Source organism: Nelumbo lutea, chromosome 2, assembly GCF_056320005.1.
Source record: "Nelumbo lutea isolate HS-2025 chromosome 2, American lotus-T2T, whole genome shotgun sequence".
NCBI classification, from domain to species: Eukaryota; Viridiplantae; Streptophyta; class Magnoliopsida; order Proteales; family Nelumbonaceae; genus Nelumbo; species Nelumbo lutea.
The window spans coordinates 104,538,968-104,556,412 of record NC_142685.1 but is presented as its reverse complement, the minus strand read 5'-3'; the positions used below and the strand labels follow the sequence as shown (position 1 = coordinate 104,556,412).

Below are 17,445 nucleotides of genomic sequence, written 5' to 3'. Positions count from 1 at the left end.
AACGCCCAGTTCATTTTTCAACAACCTTGATGGTCGAGACCAACATTGAGTAATAGCCATGGTTTTGAAAACCGGAGAGGACGAGTTGGTTGGATCGGTTGACCCAGGAACTATTCAGGCGATTGATTCTGTTTCACCCTAAAACCGCCTTTGGGCAAAAAATTGTTGATTTGGAGTGGCCCATTGACCTGGGTGGTTGAACCATTGACCTATTTGAATCAGACGGTTCGACCATTCAACCTAGGAACTGATAGCCAAAATGGTTGTCTTGTCCAGTTTTTAAAACCTTGGTAATAGCCCTTGGAAGAGCTCAAGAGTGGAGCTGTAAAATGGGCCATACCTCCTGCAGCTCAACATGACGGAACGTGGGCCATGCTGAGCACAGCATGATCATATGGGTCATGCTGGGCTTGTGGTTTCAGGGTCATGCTGGGCTTGTGGTTTCAGGTCCATGGGTCGGCACGATACGACATGATTATGAATTGTATACATCAAAATTCATATAAAATAAAATTTTAAGACTTTTATTAACTTTTTGACTATTTTGTTAATTTTTTTAAAAGATTATACATCTCATGGTATAGCCTGGTCTATGGCCCAGCCTAGCACAAGGCTCGGCCTACAGACTAGCTCGACCTACGACATGACATGGGTTGCATGGCTTGGGCTATGGGCCGTGCTGGGCCGACCCCCCAAAGTATCTCATCGGAGAGAAGTACAGCCTGGGGCCGCCCACAGGTCGAGCGGTGCCAGCCCAACACTGCTCGATTTACACGTCTGGTCAAGAGTTTTCTTAGCTCGTCTGTTACCTCTTTTGGATAAAGAAAAAAGGGATTGTTCGATCAACCTTTCATTATCCTGGTTTGGGTTCGTTCTGCCGATTGGCTTCCTGTTTGATATCCCAGGTAGAGCGACGTTCAAGCATGCCTTTTTCTAGAGAAAAAAGCTCATTGTTACGGAATCAGTTCTCAACAAGCAATTATTTCCAAACTTCCATTTATTACTTCATTTTTGAATCTTTGAAGTACTGCAATCTCTAAACATTTTCAGCACTAGATGGCACGTAGCTTTATCAGTTTAAATTTGTCACAATTTTCAGTCTGAAGGGAGAAACTGAGAAGCTGAGATGGCAGGAATTGATCGAACTATCGAAGAGCTAGTTCCATCAAGGCATCAACCTTGAGAGACAAATAGAAACTGCCAGTTAAGAACTCGAGATGTCTGACATCTTGTCATCTTCCGACAGATCTTTATATTAAGAAGATTAGATACCATTTACCAGCCATTGGATACGGAGAGGTATATCCATTGCCCACGCTTCTAAAGACATCAGAAGTTCGAGTTCTCTGTTGAACTATCGATTTTTTTCTACCATTACATCTCTGCTCCTGAATTATCGAATTTGTGTTGTACACGTGTTGGGTCTAATATGTTACAGACAATCAGAAATTCAGAATCCTCTTAAAAGAATGATAGGATGGCCCACGATTGATATCAATGGTGGAAAATCTATGATTCTGGTGTCTCATGCAGCTTAGGTGTTAAAGGGATGTGGTGAATATCGTTCTTAATGCTGCTCATATGAACCATATAAATGCTTTAAAAGATAATAGAGATTTCTAGCGTAGTGGGTTTATCGTTGGAGCGAGGCCTGAAAGTTGGAATTTTGGTTCTGGAAATTGGATTGTGTGGTCAAATGCTACTGCAAGTTCTCACAATTCAGAAGCCGCCATTAATCTCTCCCTCTGTTCTCTTTAAGGTCGAGGTGATACCCTCTATATCGTTATTCCATTATGGGGGTCAGAATTTCAAGAACAGAAAGAGAAATTCATCTCTGCGTGCCGTGGAGAAGGAATCCCAGTTCGAGTTAGACCAAGAGAAGGCCCGGGAGGCACTGAAAAAGCTCGATGAGCAACTCCAAACCCTCTCTCAGAAAGAAATAAATCCTCCAAAGAAAAGGGTCTCTTCTTCCAACTTGGGTACTCTCTCCCTCAATGTATTCTGGTTTCTGTTTTTTCCAGTCCTTTCTATCTGTTCTATTCGTTTTCTTTACATTTTGCGAACGTCACAGTTCTGCTTTTGTGAGACCCTGTTCTTTCTTTGGAGGATTGCCATGCTACAACGTAGGTGTTCCACATTAATAGTTCCTAGAATGGCTAATTGATTTATTTTGCAACGGGTGGATAATCATGGTCCGATCATTTCAGACGGTACCCAGTTCATATTAAAATCACTATTTTAGATTGCTAATGTCCCTTATTGTTTCTATCTAGTGGTAGCTTTCTACCGTCTAGATGTTCCATTCTCGCTAGAGAACAGAATTTTGATCCTTTCCCCCCTTTCTGGCTTCTATGGTGGAGTTAGACCTGTTCATGGGCGGGGTGGCCCGACGGGCCGGCCGGGCCGGCTCGACCCGACCCCAGACGGGTTTGAACAGGTATATGGCCCACGGGCTTAACCTCGGGGCCAAAAAGCCCGGCTTGCAATAAATTCGAACCGGGTTTGGGATTTGCCAAAATAGCCCGACCCGGGCCCAGGCCGGCCCGACCCGACCCGACACAACCTATTATTAAACCTAAAAACCCTAGTCGAATACCCCTCTTTTTTTCACCTCTTTGCCTCTTTCCCTTCTTTTTCCAGCCGAACCCATCTTCTCTTTATATTCTTTTTTTAATGTAAATAAATTCTGATTTATATTGATTATTGAATTCAGAATTTATATTGAATTTATATCTTTTTTAATGTAAATAAATTCTGATTTATATTGATTATTGAATTCAGAATTTATATTCTTTTTTAATATTAATAAATTCTGATTTATATTGATTATTGAATTCAGAATTTATATTGAATTTATATTCTTTTTTTAATGTAAATAAATTCTGATTTATATTGATTATTGAATAGGGATAAATTCTAGTTTTTTTATTAGGTCGGGCTTTAGACTCGGGCTTCGGGCTTTTTATCAGGGCCGGGCTCGGGCCCAGGTTGTAAGCTTGTTGGTCAGGCCGGGCTCGGGCTCGGGCTTAACATATTTCCATTAATGAAAAGTAAAAGTGTGGTTCGAGCCCGGCTCGGCCTGGCCCATGAACACGTCTAGGTGGCCTTGTCAAGGTCACCATTCTAAATTATATGGGTTGTGCTTTGCTTAATAAGACCATCTTATGCCATAGCCTTACTGTTGAAATTCTTGGTGATTAGGAGTATGCCACATATCCATTAGTGGGCCCACCTATCTAGGAATTAGAGGGAGAATAAAAAGGTTGTTAGTTGAAAATCTTTAGGCACAAGTATCTAAATGAGTCGGTTAGAGAGTCCTGTGAATCCATGTATTGTGCTCACGTAGGGTCTTGTGGGGTCAATGTTGGTAGTTAGGTAGAGAGTGATTGCATTGAGTAGGATAGTGGATTGTAAGGGATAACATGTTTTTAGGAGTCGGTTATTATTCAAGAGTCTATTTAAGTTGTAATTTTCCTCTTAATTAAATCATTATGAGAATTATCTTTTGTTAATTGAGAGTTATCTCTTTGGAGGTGTTCTTCTCCCTTGAAGCAGATGGAATTTATGTTACGTCCCTATTTGGGTCTGTAACAGAGTATTTAGTCTGAACATGATCTATTTAGGAGATGGGTTGCAGATAGGAACTATCACAAATGGATGACAAAGAAGACTAATGCTCTATACTGGTGAAGCTATTAGGATTACCCAAAAAAAAAGGATCAAGTCCATACTCCAAAAGCCTAGCCAAGCCATGCCATCCCCCTTTGAGAATTATGTTTATGAAGGTGTTTTTTCCTCATAGTTTCCAAGACATCTATCATGTACCCCATATATCTGGCATATTAGATGTAGCAGAGTGGTTTACAGTTATAGCTTGCAAAATACCAAGAAAAGGAACACTGAAATGGTCTCCCTGTTTATATCCTATCAGCCCATCTTGCACTGTACAACCAGAGGAGTAAGTCAAACAATTACTCTGACTAGTACATAGAATAGAAAAAATCTCTGAAGGTTTGCTCTCATTAGAGAGCCTGTGGAAGTAGATATCAGCCATGCGAAAGAACCCCTATTTGGGGAAGTCCAATTATGGTGTAACCACTTGAGATGGTATATGAGGGATTGGCTGCAGTGGACTACTGCTCTTAAGTCAAATTCTACGAGCCAGAGTTATAAAAGACATGAAAAGATATTAATGGGAGTTTGAAGATCATACAAACCTAGGTAAAAAACTGATAGAACAACCAAAAAAATACATGTTTAACATGAAATGGTTCAGTTTAGATACCTTGTAGATGTTCCATAGTTTCAAAAATTGAATCAGAATCATATAGGAGGGCAAGGAAAAAACATATGAAAGTATGAGTCTGTCTTTATGAACATTGGTTTTGCTTTAACAATTGGCTTTAAGTTTAACAAGGTAAGCTTGTCTGAGTATTGATTGTAGTCTTTGATAGTGAGAATTGACTACACAGTAATAATAATGATGGGTTTACACTGATCAAAAAAATAATGGTGGGTTTACACCGATCAAAAAAATAATGGTGGGTTTACAAAATTGATATGGTTCATGATGATATAATTTTAGCTAGTATCTTTAAGATCAAGAAGATTCAGGGAAATCAGTGTCATGTCAATATGAATTCACTAATCTGTTTTCTACAAAGATTCTATGTATAGGTGCAATTGGTGGTCAGGCTGTTGCTTTTGACCAGGATTACCAAATAAATCTTAGGAGGCATGAGACAACTTAGCCTTGAGTTCACATTTCCACCCCACAATGCCCCACAGCACATCCCTGCCGTGTATTGGGAACATTTCCTGATGATGACATCATCAGTTCTGGTACTATCATTGGGAGATGTTTCCAATACACGGCGGAGATGTGCTATGGAGTGTTGTGGGGCGGCCCCTTGTGGGACGGAGATTTGAACTCCTTAGCCTGAACCAAGCATGGACATCCAATTACTTCTGCACAGTTTCTTTTGCAAGAAATTCAAGTCTCGGTATTCATCTTAGTTCAATTTTTTATTTGTACTATATTGTAACCAAGCCTAACAATAGTTACTTGACCTCCCTGGAGAGATTTATATAGTTAAATACTTCTGTTGGTTAGAATAGATTTTGACCATTCCCTTATTAGATCTCCTATTTGGATCCCTTAATTCTAGTGCTTTAACCATCAAAAAGTTAAAAGTAATTCTTCCAATGGATAAACAAATTTGAAATGGCTTTCAAATCTGTGTTAATTAAAATAAGTTACTTGTAATTCCACTAACAAAATTGGATTTGATCTTTGACATCATACACCTATGCCTGTGATCCATTACTAAGAGTGGTAGTATGATTATCACAGATACTGAAAAATAGTGATGTGTATTCCAATGCTTTGTTTACATATTCCCTTAAGTAGTGTCCTCTTATGTAAAGCTGGACCTCTGGAGGAATTTAATGTATAAGTGGTTACATTCTTATCTCTATTTATTTTAACATACAGCTTGTATGTTACAAATTTATGTTTTCCTAGCTTGAGCTAATGTCTATTACTAAGTCAGTTCTAACACAATTTTGATACCAACCAAAACAGTGGTTGGGATAGTTAACCTGGGGCTTGAGTCCTTTACTGGTTGCCCTGGTGCCAGATCCAGACATGCAAAGACCTGTTAAAATGGGCTGGTATAACTGGTGGACTCCGATAGATTAATATTTTTAATGGAACATGAATGAGTACTATTTTTATTTTTATTCTAACTTTCAGACCAGATCATGACATTGAGTTGACCGAGTTGCAATCCACCAGTCTTGGTTTGGAGTTTGGTACTGACTTTCTCCATTGATTGGGTCAATCTCCTCTCCTGGTTTGAAACTTCAGTTATGGAAATGTTTCAAGTTTGGATACTCCTGCAGTGGGTCCTAAAGACCCACTTTTTACACTAGACCACCAACTATGTCAACTCAGACTATTCAATTATGGGCCAAATTGGTTGGACAACTAACTGGGGGGTTGTCTATCCAGTCAGGTCATGTCAACAAATTTATGTGTATCCTATGCAGATATCTTTTCTTAGTTCTGAAGATATCTGCTTACTGGGAATGTTTAAATATTTGGTTTAACTTCAAGATTGAGTGCCAACTGAGAGATGGATCAGTTGGCTGGTCTGTTCCAGCAGAGATGCAGATCCAATTCCCGCAACCATCGACTTTGGGGGGGGGGGGTATTAGTGTTGTGCTGCACTATTCAAACGGTCCCTATGGGGGATTTGGGTGTATCACCAAAATACCCAAAAAAAAGAACTTCAAGCTTAAAGTTAAACCATATTGTATGAGAAGAACACAAGATTTAGGCATGAATTGGTTATTCTTCATAATTGAATTTATAGGGATGAATGTGTTTAAACTTCTAATATTCTTTCAAATTAATTGCAGTTTCAGATCCCCGTCAAGCAAGAGATCTAATGAGGGAAGAAATGCCAGAGTTCTCTGGTTCTTATCTTGCATATTCAGCATTTGCTCTTCTCATCTTCACCATTTTTTACAATGTATTCTTCATTACAGTTATCAAACCATTTGTGGATGGACCAGAATCAGCTCCAGCTCCAACTGTTATAAGAGACACTCCAAATGCACTGATGGTACAGAAGTTGTCATCACCAGATGTTGCTGAACAACGCTGAAATTTCTCTATTTTTATACAACTTAAATGTTAACTTTAGTGTGAATTGTTTCTGTGCATCTTAATTTGCAATACTAACTAGTTCTTACAAGGTACCATGTTGGATAAAACCCTGGAGGGATGTGCATTCTGATAGCCATAAGTTTACTATCAAAAGAAAAACATGGAAAAAAAGAAAAGAAATAGAAGTTCCATTTTGGTAGTTGAGAAGTCACTATAAAAAGGTGCTTGTCTTCAAGCATCATCATCATCATTCCAGTCTTATCCCAACTATATGGGGTCGGCTAGGTGCTAAGTCTTCAATCCAATATCATTATTTTCTCAATTGGAAGCTTCAAACATTATGTTGCTTAAAAAGGTAGTCATGTACCCCTTTTCAGGTGAAGATTCATGGACTATGTGTATCCAAGAGATTAAACTGTTGTATTAGAATCTGCATTCGTAGAATCAATTTTACCAGGCTCAGTGTATCCACCAATGAGCTTGATACAGTAGGCTATGGAGTTAATGATGTATGGAAAATTGATTGGCAGTTGGAATGGGATAAGTTAATTGAAATTAAGAATTGACCAATTCTTGAATTGCCATCATTTATCAAACATAGATTCACAAGAACATATTACTAACAATTTAAAAATTCTCATTACAATTTACTACATTCAGTATTAAGTCTCTACTTGGTTGCAAGCAAAATGAAGGAAAACGAATGATTTCCAGAAATGTTATTTTACACTAATCTGTTGTACATAAAATGACTGGAAATGAAGGTTTTTCATAGAGTAGTAATATTAGAAAATAGCCTTTCTTCTAATTTTCCATGTCTTAATCCTAACAGAGATTGATCCTCTCAGCTCTCACCTGTGCCCAATCAATTTGAACTAGTAATTGGGCAACCATGTTCCGACTAGAGGTGCTCAGCTGGGCATGTTTTTGAAACTGAACCAGTCCTTTGGTTTTTTGCAATATTCTGAACCGAAGTCGAACTGAATCAATAGGTTAGTCGGATTTTTTGGTTCGATTCGGTGTTTTGGTTTTTGATGATACACCCCAAAAGGGGTTAATCTGGGTTAAGCAGGTCTCACCAGACATTCAAACCATGTTTACCTAATAACACACCCGACAGAGATAGTCAAGCAAATGGATGCAAGGTTCCTGATTCATCTGGGTAAGTAACATATGGTCCAAAAACTTGGGCTATTCAACTGGTTTACTGACAATGTTCCAAGAACCAACCTTTATGCATCCATGCTGCACCACTTATCTGGTCCTAAAATGTGAACGAGTTGGTCAATATGAAGTCCTAAAGTCAAAAAATATGGCCGACTGAATGGGAAAGAGTCGTCCTTTCTGCTGGTGCAAGTGTTGCAGAAGACCACAAGTCACAAGTGACGTTAATGGTTGTGTCCCAGTCCCTGCAAACAGAACCTTAAAATTTGACCCAACTGCTTTCACATGTCTGTGGCCCGGGCCAATTCAGACACTTTCTTTGTCGATTGATTTCAGATCAGATGAGGCAGTAAACTGCTTCTGTGAAATGAAATCATATCCTTTTATGTTGACTTTTGGGCCTAAGAATTTTCTTTCTTCCATGACACTGTCACAACTTTACAACTTGGACCTGTCCAAATTGTTGGGTTGAGTTGAGGTTCAACCTAACTTCAAGAACCGAACCATTGACCTGAACCGGAAGCTTTCTAGTTTCTACCATCCAACTTCGGACCAGCTAATCCAGCTCTAGTGAGGCCCAGAGCTAGCTTGGGCTGCAATCCAAGTCTCTTCACATCTGATCCGATGCAATGATCTCTGATCAAATCTATTTATATTAGTGATACATTTATTCCAATCCAGTGGCTGATGGGAGCGCCTTCACATGAGGCGGCTTCTAGTGGATTCTTTTTAAGAACGGAAAAGGAGCCACCACTTCCACGCGTGATAATACCCATCTAAAGAGAACTCCAAACGTTATTCTCTAAGTCAAATCGTCGAGTTTGACCGGGCAGCTAAAAGGAGGCGTTTCTCCTTTTTATGCAGGAAGATTCTTAAGAACGAAATTACCCCTGAAGCTTCCAAATTTAGAAACAAAAATGGGCTTTCAAGTCATTTTCCTTATTGACGGAAAAGCCCCTGAAAGTGGATGAAATAGTAAGGCTGCGTTTGGCGGGGCTTTTAACATTACCACGTAACTATGCCAACGACTAATCAATATCTATCTGAACTTTTAAATGCAACGGATACCAGTCAGCCTATTAAGCGTCAACATCTATATATTACAAAAGAAACATTTGAACGTGTATATGAACGACCTGATTCTGTGACGAAATTACCCCTCGTCATATTTGCTTTTACAAGGGGTTAAGGGAAAGGGGATGGGCTACCCCCTCTAATTTCAACTTTCAAAGCTATAAGATATCTCCGTTAACAAAGGAATGTGTTATCGAGCAAGGCCATGGAAGGGATGTTGCGCTTCTAGAATGTCTGCCACGTCATACTGAAGTTCAGCCAGTAAATTCTCGCCACATGTACTGGGATTTCGTTACCTTCGGCTCTCAATACGTCAGCTAGAGGCTGACCCTGACGATTGCACGGTTTGCACCCCACTTGCTTGAGGTTCAATTACGAAATTACCCTCGCGCGCTAAATTGGTTTTGTTTAGGGGTGTTCACGGGTCGGGTTGGGTCGGTTTCTTGGGATTTTCCCAACCGACCCGACCTGGTCGGGTTAGCCAAGTTGGGAACCGAAACCAACCCACTGACAGGCCAAATCGACCTGGTCGGTTTGAGTCAGGTTGGATTGGTTTGGGTCGGTTTTTCTCCTGTATAAAGCCAAATAAAACTGAAATATGTATTTCAAATATATATATATATATATATATATATATATATATATATATATATATATATATATACAAATAAAATATATTGGAAATTTGGAATATATATTTTCTGGAAATATATATCTCATATATTTCAGAATATATATTTTTTAGATATAAAATTTTTCAGATATTTCGGTTTTTATGTAAAACTGAAATATCTTTATTTAATAGTTTTAAATATAAAATATATTTAAATTAAAACCGAAATATATACTTAAAATTTTAAATAGATTAGGTTTTTCATACAAAACTGAAGTTTTTTGTGCAAATATATCATTATTAATTGGATTTTTTTCAAAGCTTAAACTTAAACAAAACACAAATAAAATATATCAACTTGTAACATGCATTAAATTAAAAAATAAATAAATAAATAAATACTAACCTTTGAATGACTGAAATTGAGACTTTGAGTCTTTGAGAATGAGACTTGAGTCTTGAGCAGTTGAGCTTGAGGGGGGTGGACCAACCAAGTTAGAGAATAGAAGATTTTAAGAGAAGGAAAAAGTGGTCAATAAAATAAAAAATTAGAAACCTTCTAAATTCTAAATTTCTAATCTAGGTAAAAAACTAAAAAAGGACACCTAATTGAATTCTAATTGTAATTACCTAATGGGCTTTCTAGAGTTCTAATTCTAGTAGAAGTCTAAAAGTAGAAGATTAGTAGGAATTAGGAAACTACTTAAACTAGGAAGTAGGAACTACCAAACTAGTAGATCTCTAGGTCGGTTCGGGTCGGGTCGGATTCGGTTTCACGCAAGAAAATCGAAACTGACCCGAGATGTCGGTTTCGTTTTGTGCCCAACCTGAAACCGACCAGTACGGATGCAAACCCGAATGACTCAGGTTGGGTTGGTCCGGGTTGGTCGGTTTGGTCGGGTTGGACATTCTTATGAACAACCCTAGTTTTGTTATTTGCCACCAGCCAGTTCAGCCCCACTTGTTTAGAAACTTTTTTTGTTTTTGCAATACCTCTCTCTTTTAATCAACAAAAGAATATATTTTAATTGATTTTAAAATGCAAAGCTAAGTTTATGGGTGAAATATGTTAGAATCATGGTTTTCAAAACCAAATCGGACTGGATGGTCAAACCAGAAAAACTAGGAACTGGTCACCTGACCGGTTCCATTTTCCTCAAAACCATTGATTTTGGTCAGCAAACCGCTGAACTGGTCGGTTAACCGTTCGAACGGTTTTGACCGTTTTTCAAATTTTCAAATTTTCTTTTATTTTTTTGTCAAAACGGGCTAACTGTTCGACCCAATAACTAGACCCCTAATCAGTTTGGTCTCTCGATCAGTTTTAAAAACCATGGTTAGAATAAAATGTTTTAAAATAAAGAAAAATCTATGATGTGGAAAAACATGATATAAAAGGGATTTGACCAATCAAACCGTGGTGAATTTTGGTTAAAACCACTTAATTAATTAGCACTTTTATAGTGGTGGTTGATTGGTTATAATTTTTTCGGTATATGTCTTTCCAGCATCGGGATATTATTCATCTAATTAGAGCAAGATGGGCAAAATGGAGGGGTGCATCTAGTGTCTTATGTGATGCACGAAAACTATTTAGATCAAAAAGAAAATTTTGTAAAATAGTTGTAAGACCGATGTTGTATGGAGAAAGGTGTTGGGAAATTAAGAAATATATCCAAAAAATGAATGTAGTAAATATGTATATGCGGAGTGGATGAGTAAAAAAACTAAAAAGGATAGAGTTAAAAATGAAGTCATTGAAAAAAACATAGGAATAGCTCCAATAAGTGATAAAATGAGAGAAAGTACACTACGGTGGTTGGATCACATGCACAAAAGATCACTTATAGCACTTCTAAGAAGATACAAGTTGAAGGAGGTAAAAAGGGTTAGGGGTATTGCCAGGGGGAGAGTGAATTGGGTTCTCTTACTTTGCTTATGCCAATTGCTGTCCTTTTCCAAAATTTTGAATGCGAATCCATTGAAGTGGAGAAGTAACATTGCAAAGAATCGAGTAAAACATGATTGTATGAAGAAAAATAAAGAACAAGAATAACATAATACACATGAGATTTTATAGAGGTTAATCTGACCTTGTTCATATATTCAAGATTTAAAATTTTGATACAATATATCTGATACGGGTTGTACTGTATCATATCTTTTAAAAACCAATACGGGATATGTATGAAAATCAGACGTTTTGTCCTTTTTCATGCGTATTAGGGGCATACTAAGGGTGTATCGGTAGCGTATTGACAAAAAAGATACGACCAATAACTAAAAAAATTAGGGAGAAAGCAAGCTTCTTTTCCCCGAAATAAGCCTTCTTCCATCCCTCCAAATGACTCTAAAACTCCAAATTTCATTCTTAGAGTGCTAGATTTGCAAAGTTTTACAAGAAACAAGTGTGAATCGTTAATTTTTTTAAAGATTTTTCAAATTTTGAAAAAATATGGCAAAAATTGGTGATTTTTTTTCAATATTTTATAACATCTTGTAATTTCTTTTTTTTCCTTGAATGTTTAAGTTTATGTTGATCTACATTTCTTACATTCAAAATCATAATTTTTTGTACTATTAGTAGATTTATGGAATTTGAAAATGTAAGTTTTTTCTTTGCCTATAAAGACTAAGTATGCTTTAGATCTATGGATTTGTCTATCATATCCATAGAGCAATTGAAATTTCTTCTTTAATATTTTTTTTATATTTTTAGAATTAAAAAATAATAGTTAATTATATTTTATCATTTGATCATAACAATCATAACAATTAAATATATTAAAATTCTATGGATGATCCATCATATCTATAGACCAATTGAAATTTCTTCTTTAATAATTGTTTTTTTAATTTTTTAGAGTTAAAAAATAATAATTAATTAATTATAGTTTATCATTTGATCACATTGATTGAATATATTATAATTCTATGGATGATCTATCATATCCACAATTGAAATTTCTTCTTTAGTAAACATTTTTTGAATATATTATATAATGTTTATTTATTTTTTATAATTTTTGGAAATAAATAATAAATAATAATTATTTAAACAATAAATATTTATTAATTAGATTTTCACATAGGAGTTGTGCCAATGCATGTTATATGGTTAGATTGGAGAGTTGGGTTTTTCTCATTCCATAAAACATTAAAACTTAAGAATTATAGTTAAGCATATGATTTTTAATGAAATTATAATTAGCTATAATATTTCTTCATAAAATCATTAAAATATAGTAATTTAATGTATTTACACTTCATTGATGTCTTATGTTTAGTGTTGTTGATGTATTTTTATGATTTATTAAAGTATTTATAGTGTTTCCAAGCGTATCTATGCGTATCTTAATTTTTCTCCGATACACATGCGCATACAAAGCATATCCCGATATGTATCTTAAAATTGTCTTTCCGATATTTTGATCCTTGCATATATTCTCTCCTTAGGCACATTACCTGAGCATTCTACTAAAAATGGCTGAGCTTTTGGAGGCTAGCCAAACCTTACAATTAGTAGGATTTCTAAGTGACTACAATACATTGAATATACTTTTCCGTGCTATCTCAATCTTATATCGTGCCTTTGCCTTCACACCTGGAAGACTCAACGCTAGTAGATAATCTTAGAAGTCCTATCCAAATATTTTACACCTTCATGATATTACATTGAAAGCTCCTTACCAAGAAATGCCTCTTAATAGTCTCATAGAACAATTACAAGCAAAATTATCCAGCATACAAGATAACACCATGAATACTCTAGGCTTAAATAGGTCTGTCCTTACTTTTAGGCTCAAGGATTTTCTCTAGTTTAGCTCATAGGGAACTTAGGCTATTAGGGAAACCTATACAAAGTTTGTAAAGGTTTTCCTACATTTCCCTTCCTTTCCCTAGCTTTTCCTTTAAACCAAACACAGCCTTAATAGATCACTCTTCTTGTTTGCTTATATTTTCTTCTAATTTTCATGACTCCTTTAATTCTCACATGGTTGCCTCCTTTTTCTTCTTCTTCTCATAAATTTTTATAGGAAAAAGAATATATCCATAAGTTCATTATTATTTGAATTTTGGAATAATCCCTTCTTAAAATAACAATAAGCACTTATTGTATAAACACTTAAAAAAAATAGGTGCCAAATACAAATAAGTGCTTATTGGAATAAACACTTGTTCGGTAATCACTTACTTTTAACATAAGCACCCCCAAACACGGCCTTACTTTTGGCCATGGTCTCTTAAATTTGGTCAACTGAGTTTGGTCTAAGTCCATGTGGTATATCTTGCACTTGGTTACCTGAAATCCTAACTTCTTCAACTCTTTTAAGTTCAACTTAAGTGTGTTTCACTGCAGCTATACGCTTACTTTTCAATCCATTAATACTTTTAATGAATTTATTACTTTAAAAATACATAGAGTATCAACAAGGGACAGATCAAGGAAGGGGCACCCCTTTTTATACTGATGTCCAAGGCTGATGAGTCCAACCTGTGAGCAGGAGAAGAGCACACGTCAAAGGCCCCGGGTGCTCCGACGATCAAACTAGTCAGGTGCTTAAAGAGGGGTTGGACTAGGCTTAAGACGAAGACTCATGGCTTAGTCCTTAAGAACTCAGATGAGGTCTCTCGAAAGCAGGAATGCAAGAGATCAATAGTGAGCAAGATGGATTTACCTTAAATTGGGCACCCCTTTTTATAGTTGAACTTGCCATGGAGTGGTTAGAGGTAGTTAGGAATAGAGGAATAGGATCCTATCCGGCGATACCAGGTGGTGCAATCCAAAACTGGCCATGTGCGCCTATATCAAATACTAAAAATCATGGGCCAAAATAATAAAAAATGATTTAAATGCTCATAATTTAATAATGGATAGAGCATTAAACAAAACGATTAATTGGGATAAGGCTTAGATGTGGATGACCCTTTTAATTGATTTCAAAAGTGTTCAGCTATTCTGCTCTAACTAATTATGGACTATTTAATAATGGCTGAATTGCTGAATAGAATCAATTTAGTGATTCAATTCAGCAATTAAGGATTTCACACCCTATTCAATCCAGCCAATTAAGCCATTATGAAGTCTTGGTTTCAAGGAAAAAGGTAGGGAAACCTTTATAATCCATGTTGGTCATTGAGTCACAGTTCAATCATCTTGTTTAACCGTTCTACTTTCTCAAATAAAAAAATATCTTCATCTAATCCGTGCCCCATTGCCCAAATAGAAAAAAATATATTATAATTAATTAATTAATATAAAATGGCCATGAGTTATTTTAAAAAGTTATTTTACATTAAAATAAGCATAAATTAATAAATATTAGAAGTCAGTGCTATTATTAATAAATGTATTTGAGGTAATATTTAGGTAAGCAGCCATTAGAATTATGAAAACCAGAATCATTTAGGCTACATCAATATATCAAAAAGTAAAAAGAAAAACATTTTAGTTAGAGGTTCTTAGTTTGAATGTTTTGACTATCTAACCCAAACTGAAGCTGACAACAATGGTGGAAAATTATTGAGCTAAAACTATGGAACTAGTGGCTCTTAGCTATAATACCTATAATAAAGCATGAAGACAAACCATTTCACTGTGTCCAGCTAAGACTAGAAAGATGAGCCTGTACCAAAACCTACCATGATTATTGGTTTCCAGTTTTTTAGTAGATTCTTTTTATATGGTTCAAACCAATTCCCTTGGTTACTTCTATTGCTCTTTCATTCTAGCTGTATGTTACATATTTTTGCAACATTTCGAACTTATGCTGATGTGATTGAATCATCAATTTCAACCATCTTTTTCATCAAATTTAAAGGTGGGAGTTGTAGTAGATTATGATGTTTTGGCATGTAATTCAAAACACATAATGTGTAATGGGCATCTTTAAACACATTTACAACTATTAGACACCACATCGGACAAATGAGGCATGAAGGTGTTGATTCAACAACATCATTATAACATATCGACATTGCTTGATATGCCCATTGTATGTAAAACCTGAAGCTAAGTTGTCGTATTTCTGTTTCAAGTGGAACCCATTTTACCAAAACTGGTTTTTGAACATTAAAGTTGATTTGCCTATGTGGTGCTGATGTGGCAGTGATTCTACCTGAATCACACACTGCCAAATGACAAATACCCTAACACATAAGCGCCATTAGACACCAACATGGGACAAATGGGGTGGGAGAATGTGTTAAAACCTGAAGCAAGTTGTGGTATACCCGTTTCAAGTTGAACCCATTTACCAGATTTTTTTTTTTTTTGCATGTTAAAGTTGAATTGCCTATCTGATGCTGATGTGGCAATGATTCAACCTGAATCCAAATCAGTACCAGATGGAAAATGCCCTCTTATTAGGGGATCCCCCACGTGAGATGTGATCTTTTGATATATGAAATAAGAAAATAGTTCAGACCCATACCCCACTTTGTATTGTTCCTCTCTGCATGGGCCAGTGGCTAAACTATTTCCTCTTAAATTTCTTGGATCATGTCACTAGGAGAATATTTTTTGGGGGACAATTGTTTATGGGTCCTGTTTGGACATCTTCTTCCTACATTTCTGCAATTATATATATGGATTTGGGATTAGTTGTTAAGAGTATGGAGACATAGTTCTGAACCATGTATATTACATTAAGTGATAATATACTTGAGCAGGCTGGATTCCATTTTCTAAAAATGGTGACATGAAAGAAATTGTTAATTTGTTAGTGATCATTCACTATGTCATTTAGCAATCAAGAAATTTCCTTTTTACCCATTTAATTGCTGCAAAACAAATTATAAGAGTAATTCAGTTTAATCAATTCAGCAGTTACCAAAACGTCCCTTGGACTTGGACTTTTCCCTCCATCTTTTTCAGACATCAAAGTTCTAGATAAGATTTAGAAAACAGATGCATATCCGAAGTATTGAATGATAAAATTGAAGCTTATATTATGCTTACAACACTAAGGATTGTCAAGGTTTAAAGTATTGTTACATATCAGTCAATATATCGTATCAGGAATTTTCTGATATGTCTCTATAGGTGGTGTATTGGGTCATGTTATGATTTAGAGGATAGTCAGGACAATCGATCTCTCTGAACCGATTTAAAAATAAATAAATAAATAAAACATAAAAAAAAAATACTTATATCGGCCCTACTGGCATATTAGTATATCGGCTAATATCGATATTTAGAACCTTGAGGATTGTTATAAATATCAATGTATGAGAACCTTCCATGTGAAATTTGTAGGGGCTGAATTCTTGACAAAATGGCCTCAATTCTTTATTATTCCAATCAATCCCAACTTGTGAAATCTGTCAATCAATTAGTCCTAATCACAAGGAGGATGCCATCTTGAGTCCTTTACTCATAGGAATATCAAGGTTTACATTTACAAGAATTAGGAATGCTAGACACCCTCATTACAGCAGCCATTGTCTTAGTTTGACCTTCTTTTCTATTTTATAGCACCATTTCAGCTTGGAGCATTGGCACTCTCTTAAACAATGTTTCAATGCCTGGTCTAGAAGCTGAACCTCTTTTCTCTTCAGGTGGGATAGTGGTTCAACAATTAGGGTCAATGGGTCAAACATGAAACCTGTTTTGCTTTTCTGTTCTATTCAATGTGATATTCATTGTTATGGACATTTAAATAATTTCTAACTAATTCGGCCTAACTTATCTTTGGTCTACCCTTAACCCTTTATCCTCTTCAATGATACAATATGCAAATATCCCACTTAATTAATGGTTTTTTGATGGGTCATCATTCACAAAGTCAACATTTCTTTTATATTATGATAGCAGGTTAGAAGTAGGGATGTCAATGGATCGGTTTTGGGTTGGATTCCGTTCAAAAATTCATTTGGACGGATTGGATGGACCAATAAGATATTGAATTTGGATGAACTG

At 36.1% G+C, this 17,445-nt stretch overlaps 1 protein-coding gene across 1 annotated transcript; it reads left to right on the top strand.

Moving 5' to 3' along the window:
- The first annotated feature begins 825 nt into the window (after positions 1-825).
- LOC148872484 (uncharacterized) lies at positions 826-7,121 on the top strand. The gene is made up of 2 exons (XM_088973550.1): positions 826-1,979; positions 6,424-7,121. Exons 1-2 carry the CDS (start codon positions 1,697-1,699, stop codon positions 6,669-6,671), a joined length of 531 nt encoding a protein of 176 aa, XP_088829676.1. The 5' UTR covers positions 826-1,696; the 3' UTR covers positions 6,672-7,121.
- The last annotated feature ends 10,324 nt before the right edge of the window (positions 7,122-17,445 follow it).

Bases quoted from the DNA above. Each gene is read 5' to 3' on its own strand.
- LOC148872484 (XM_088973550.1), top strand. From the start codon at position 1,697: ATGCTACTGCAAGTTCTCACAATTCAGAAGCCGCCATTAATCTCTCCC. The intron at 1,980-6,423 runs GTACTCTCTCCC...AATTAATTGCAG, and splicing joins GGTCTCTTCTTCCAACTTGG to TTTCAGATCCCCGTCAAGCA.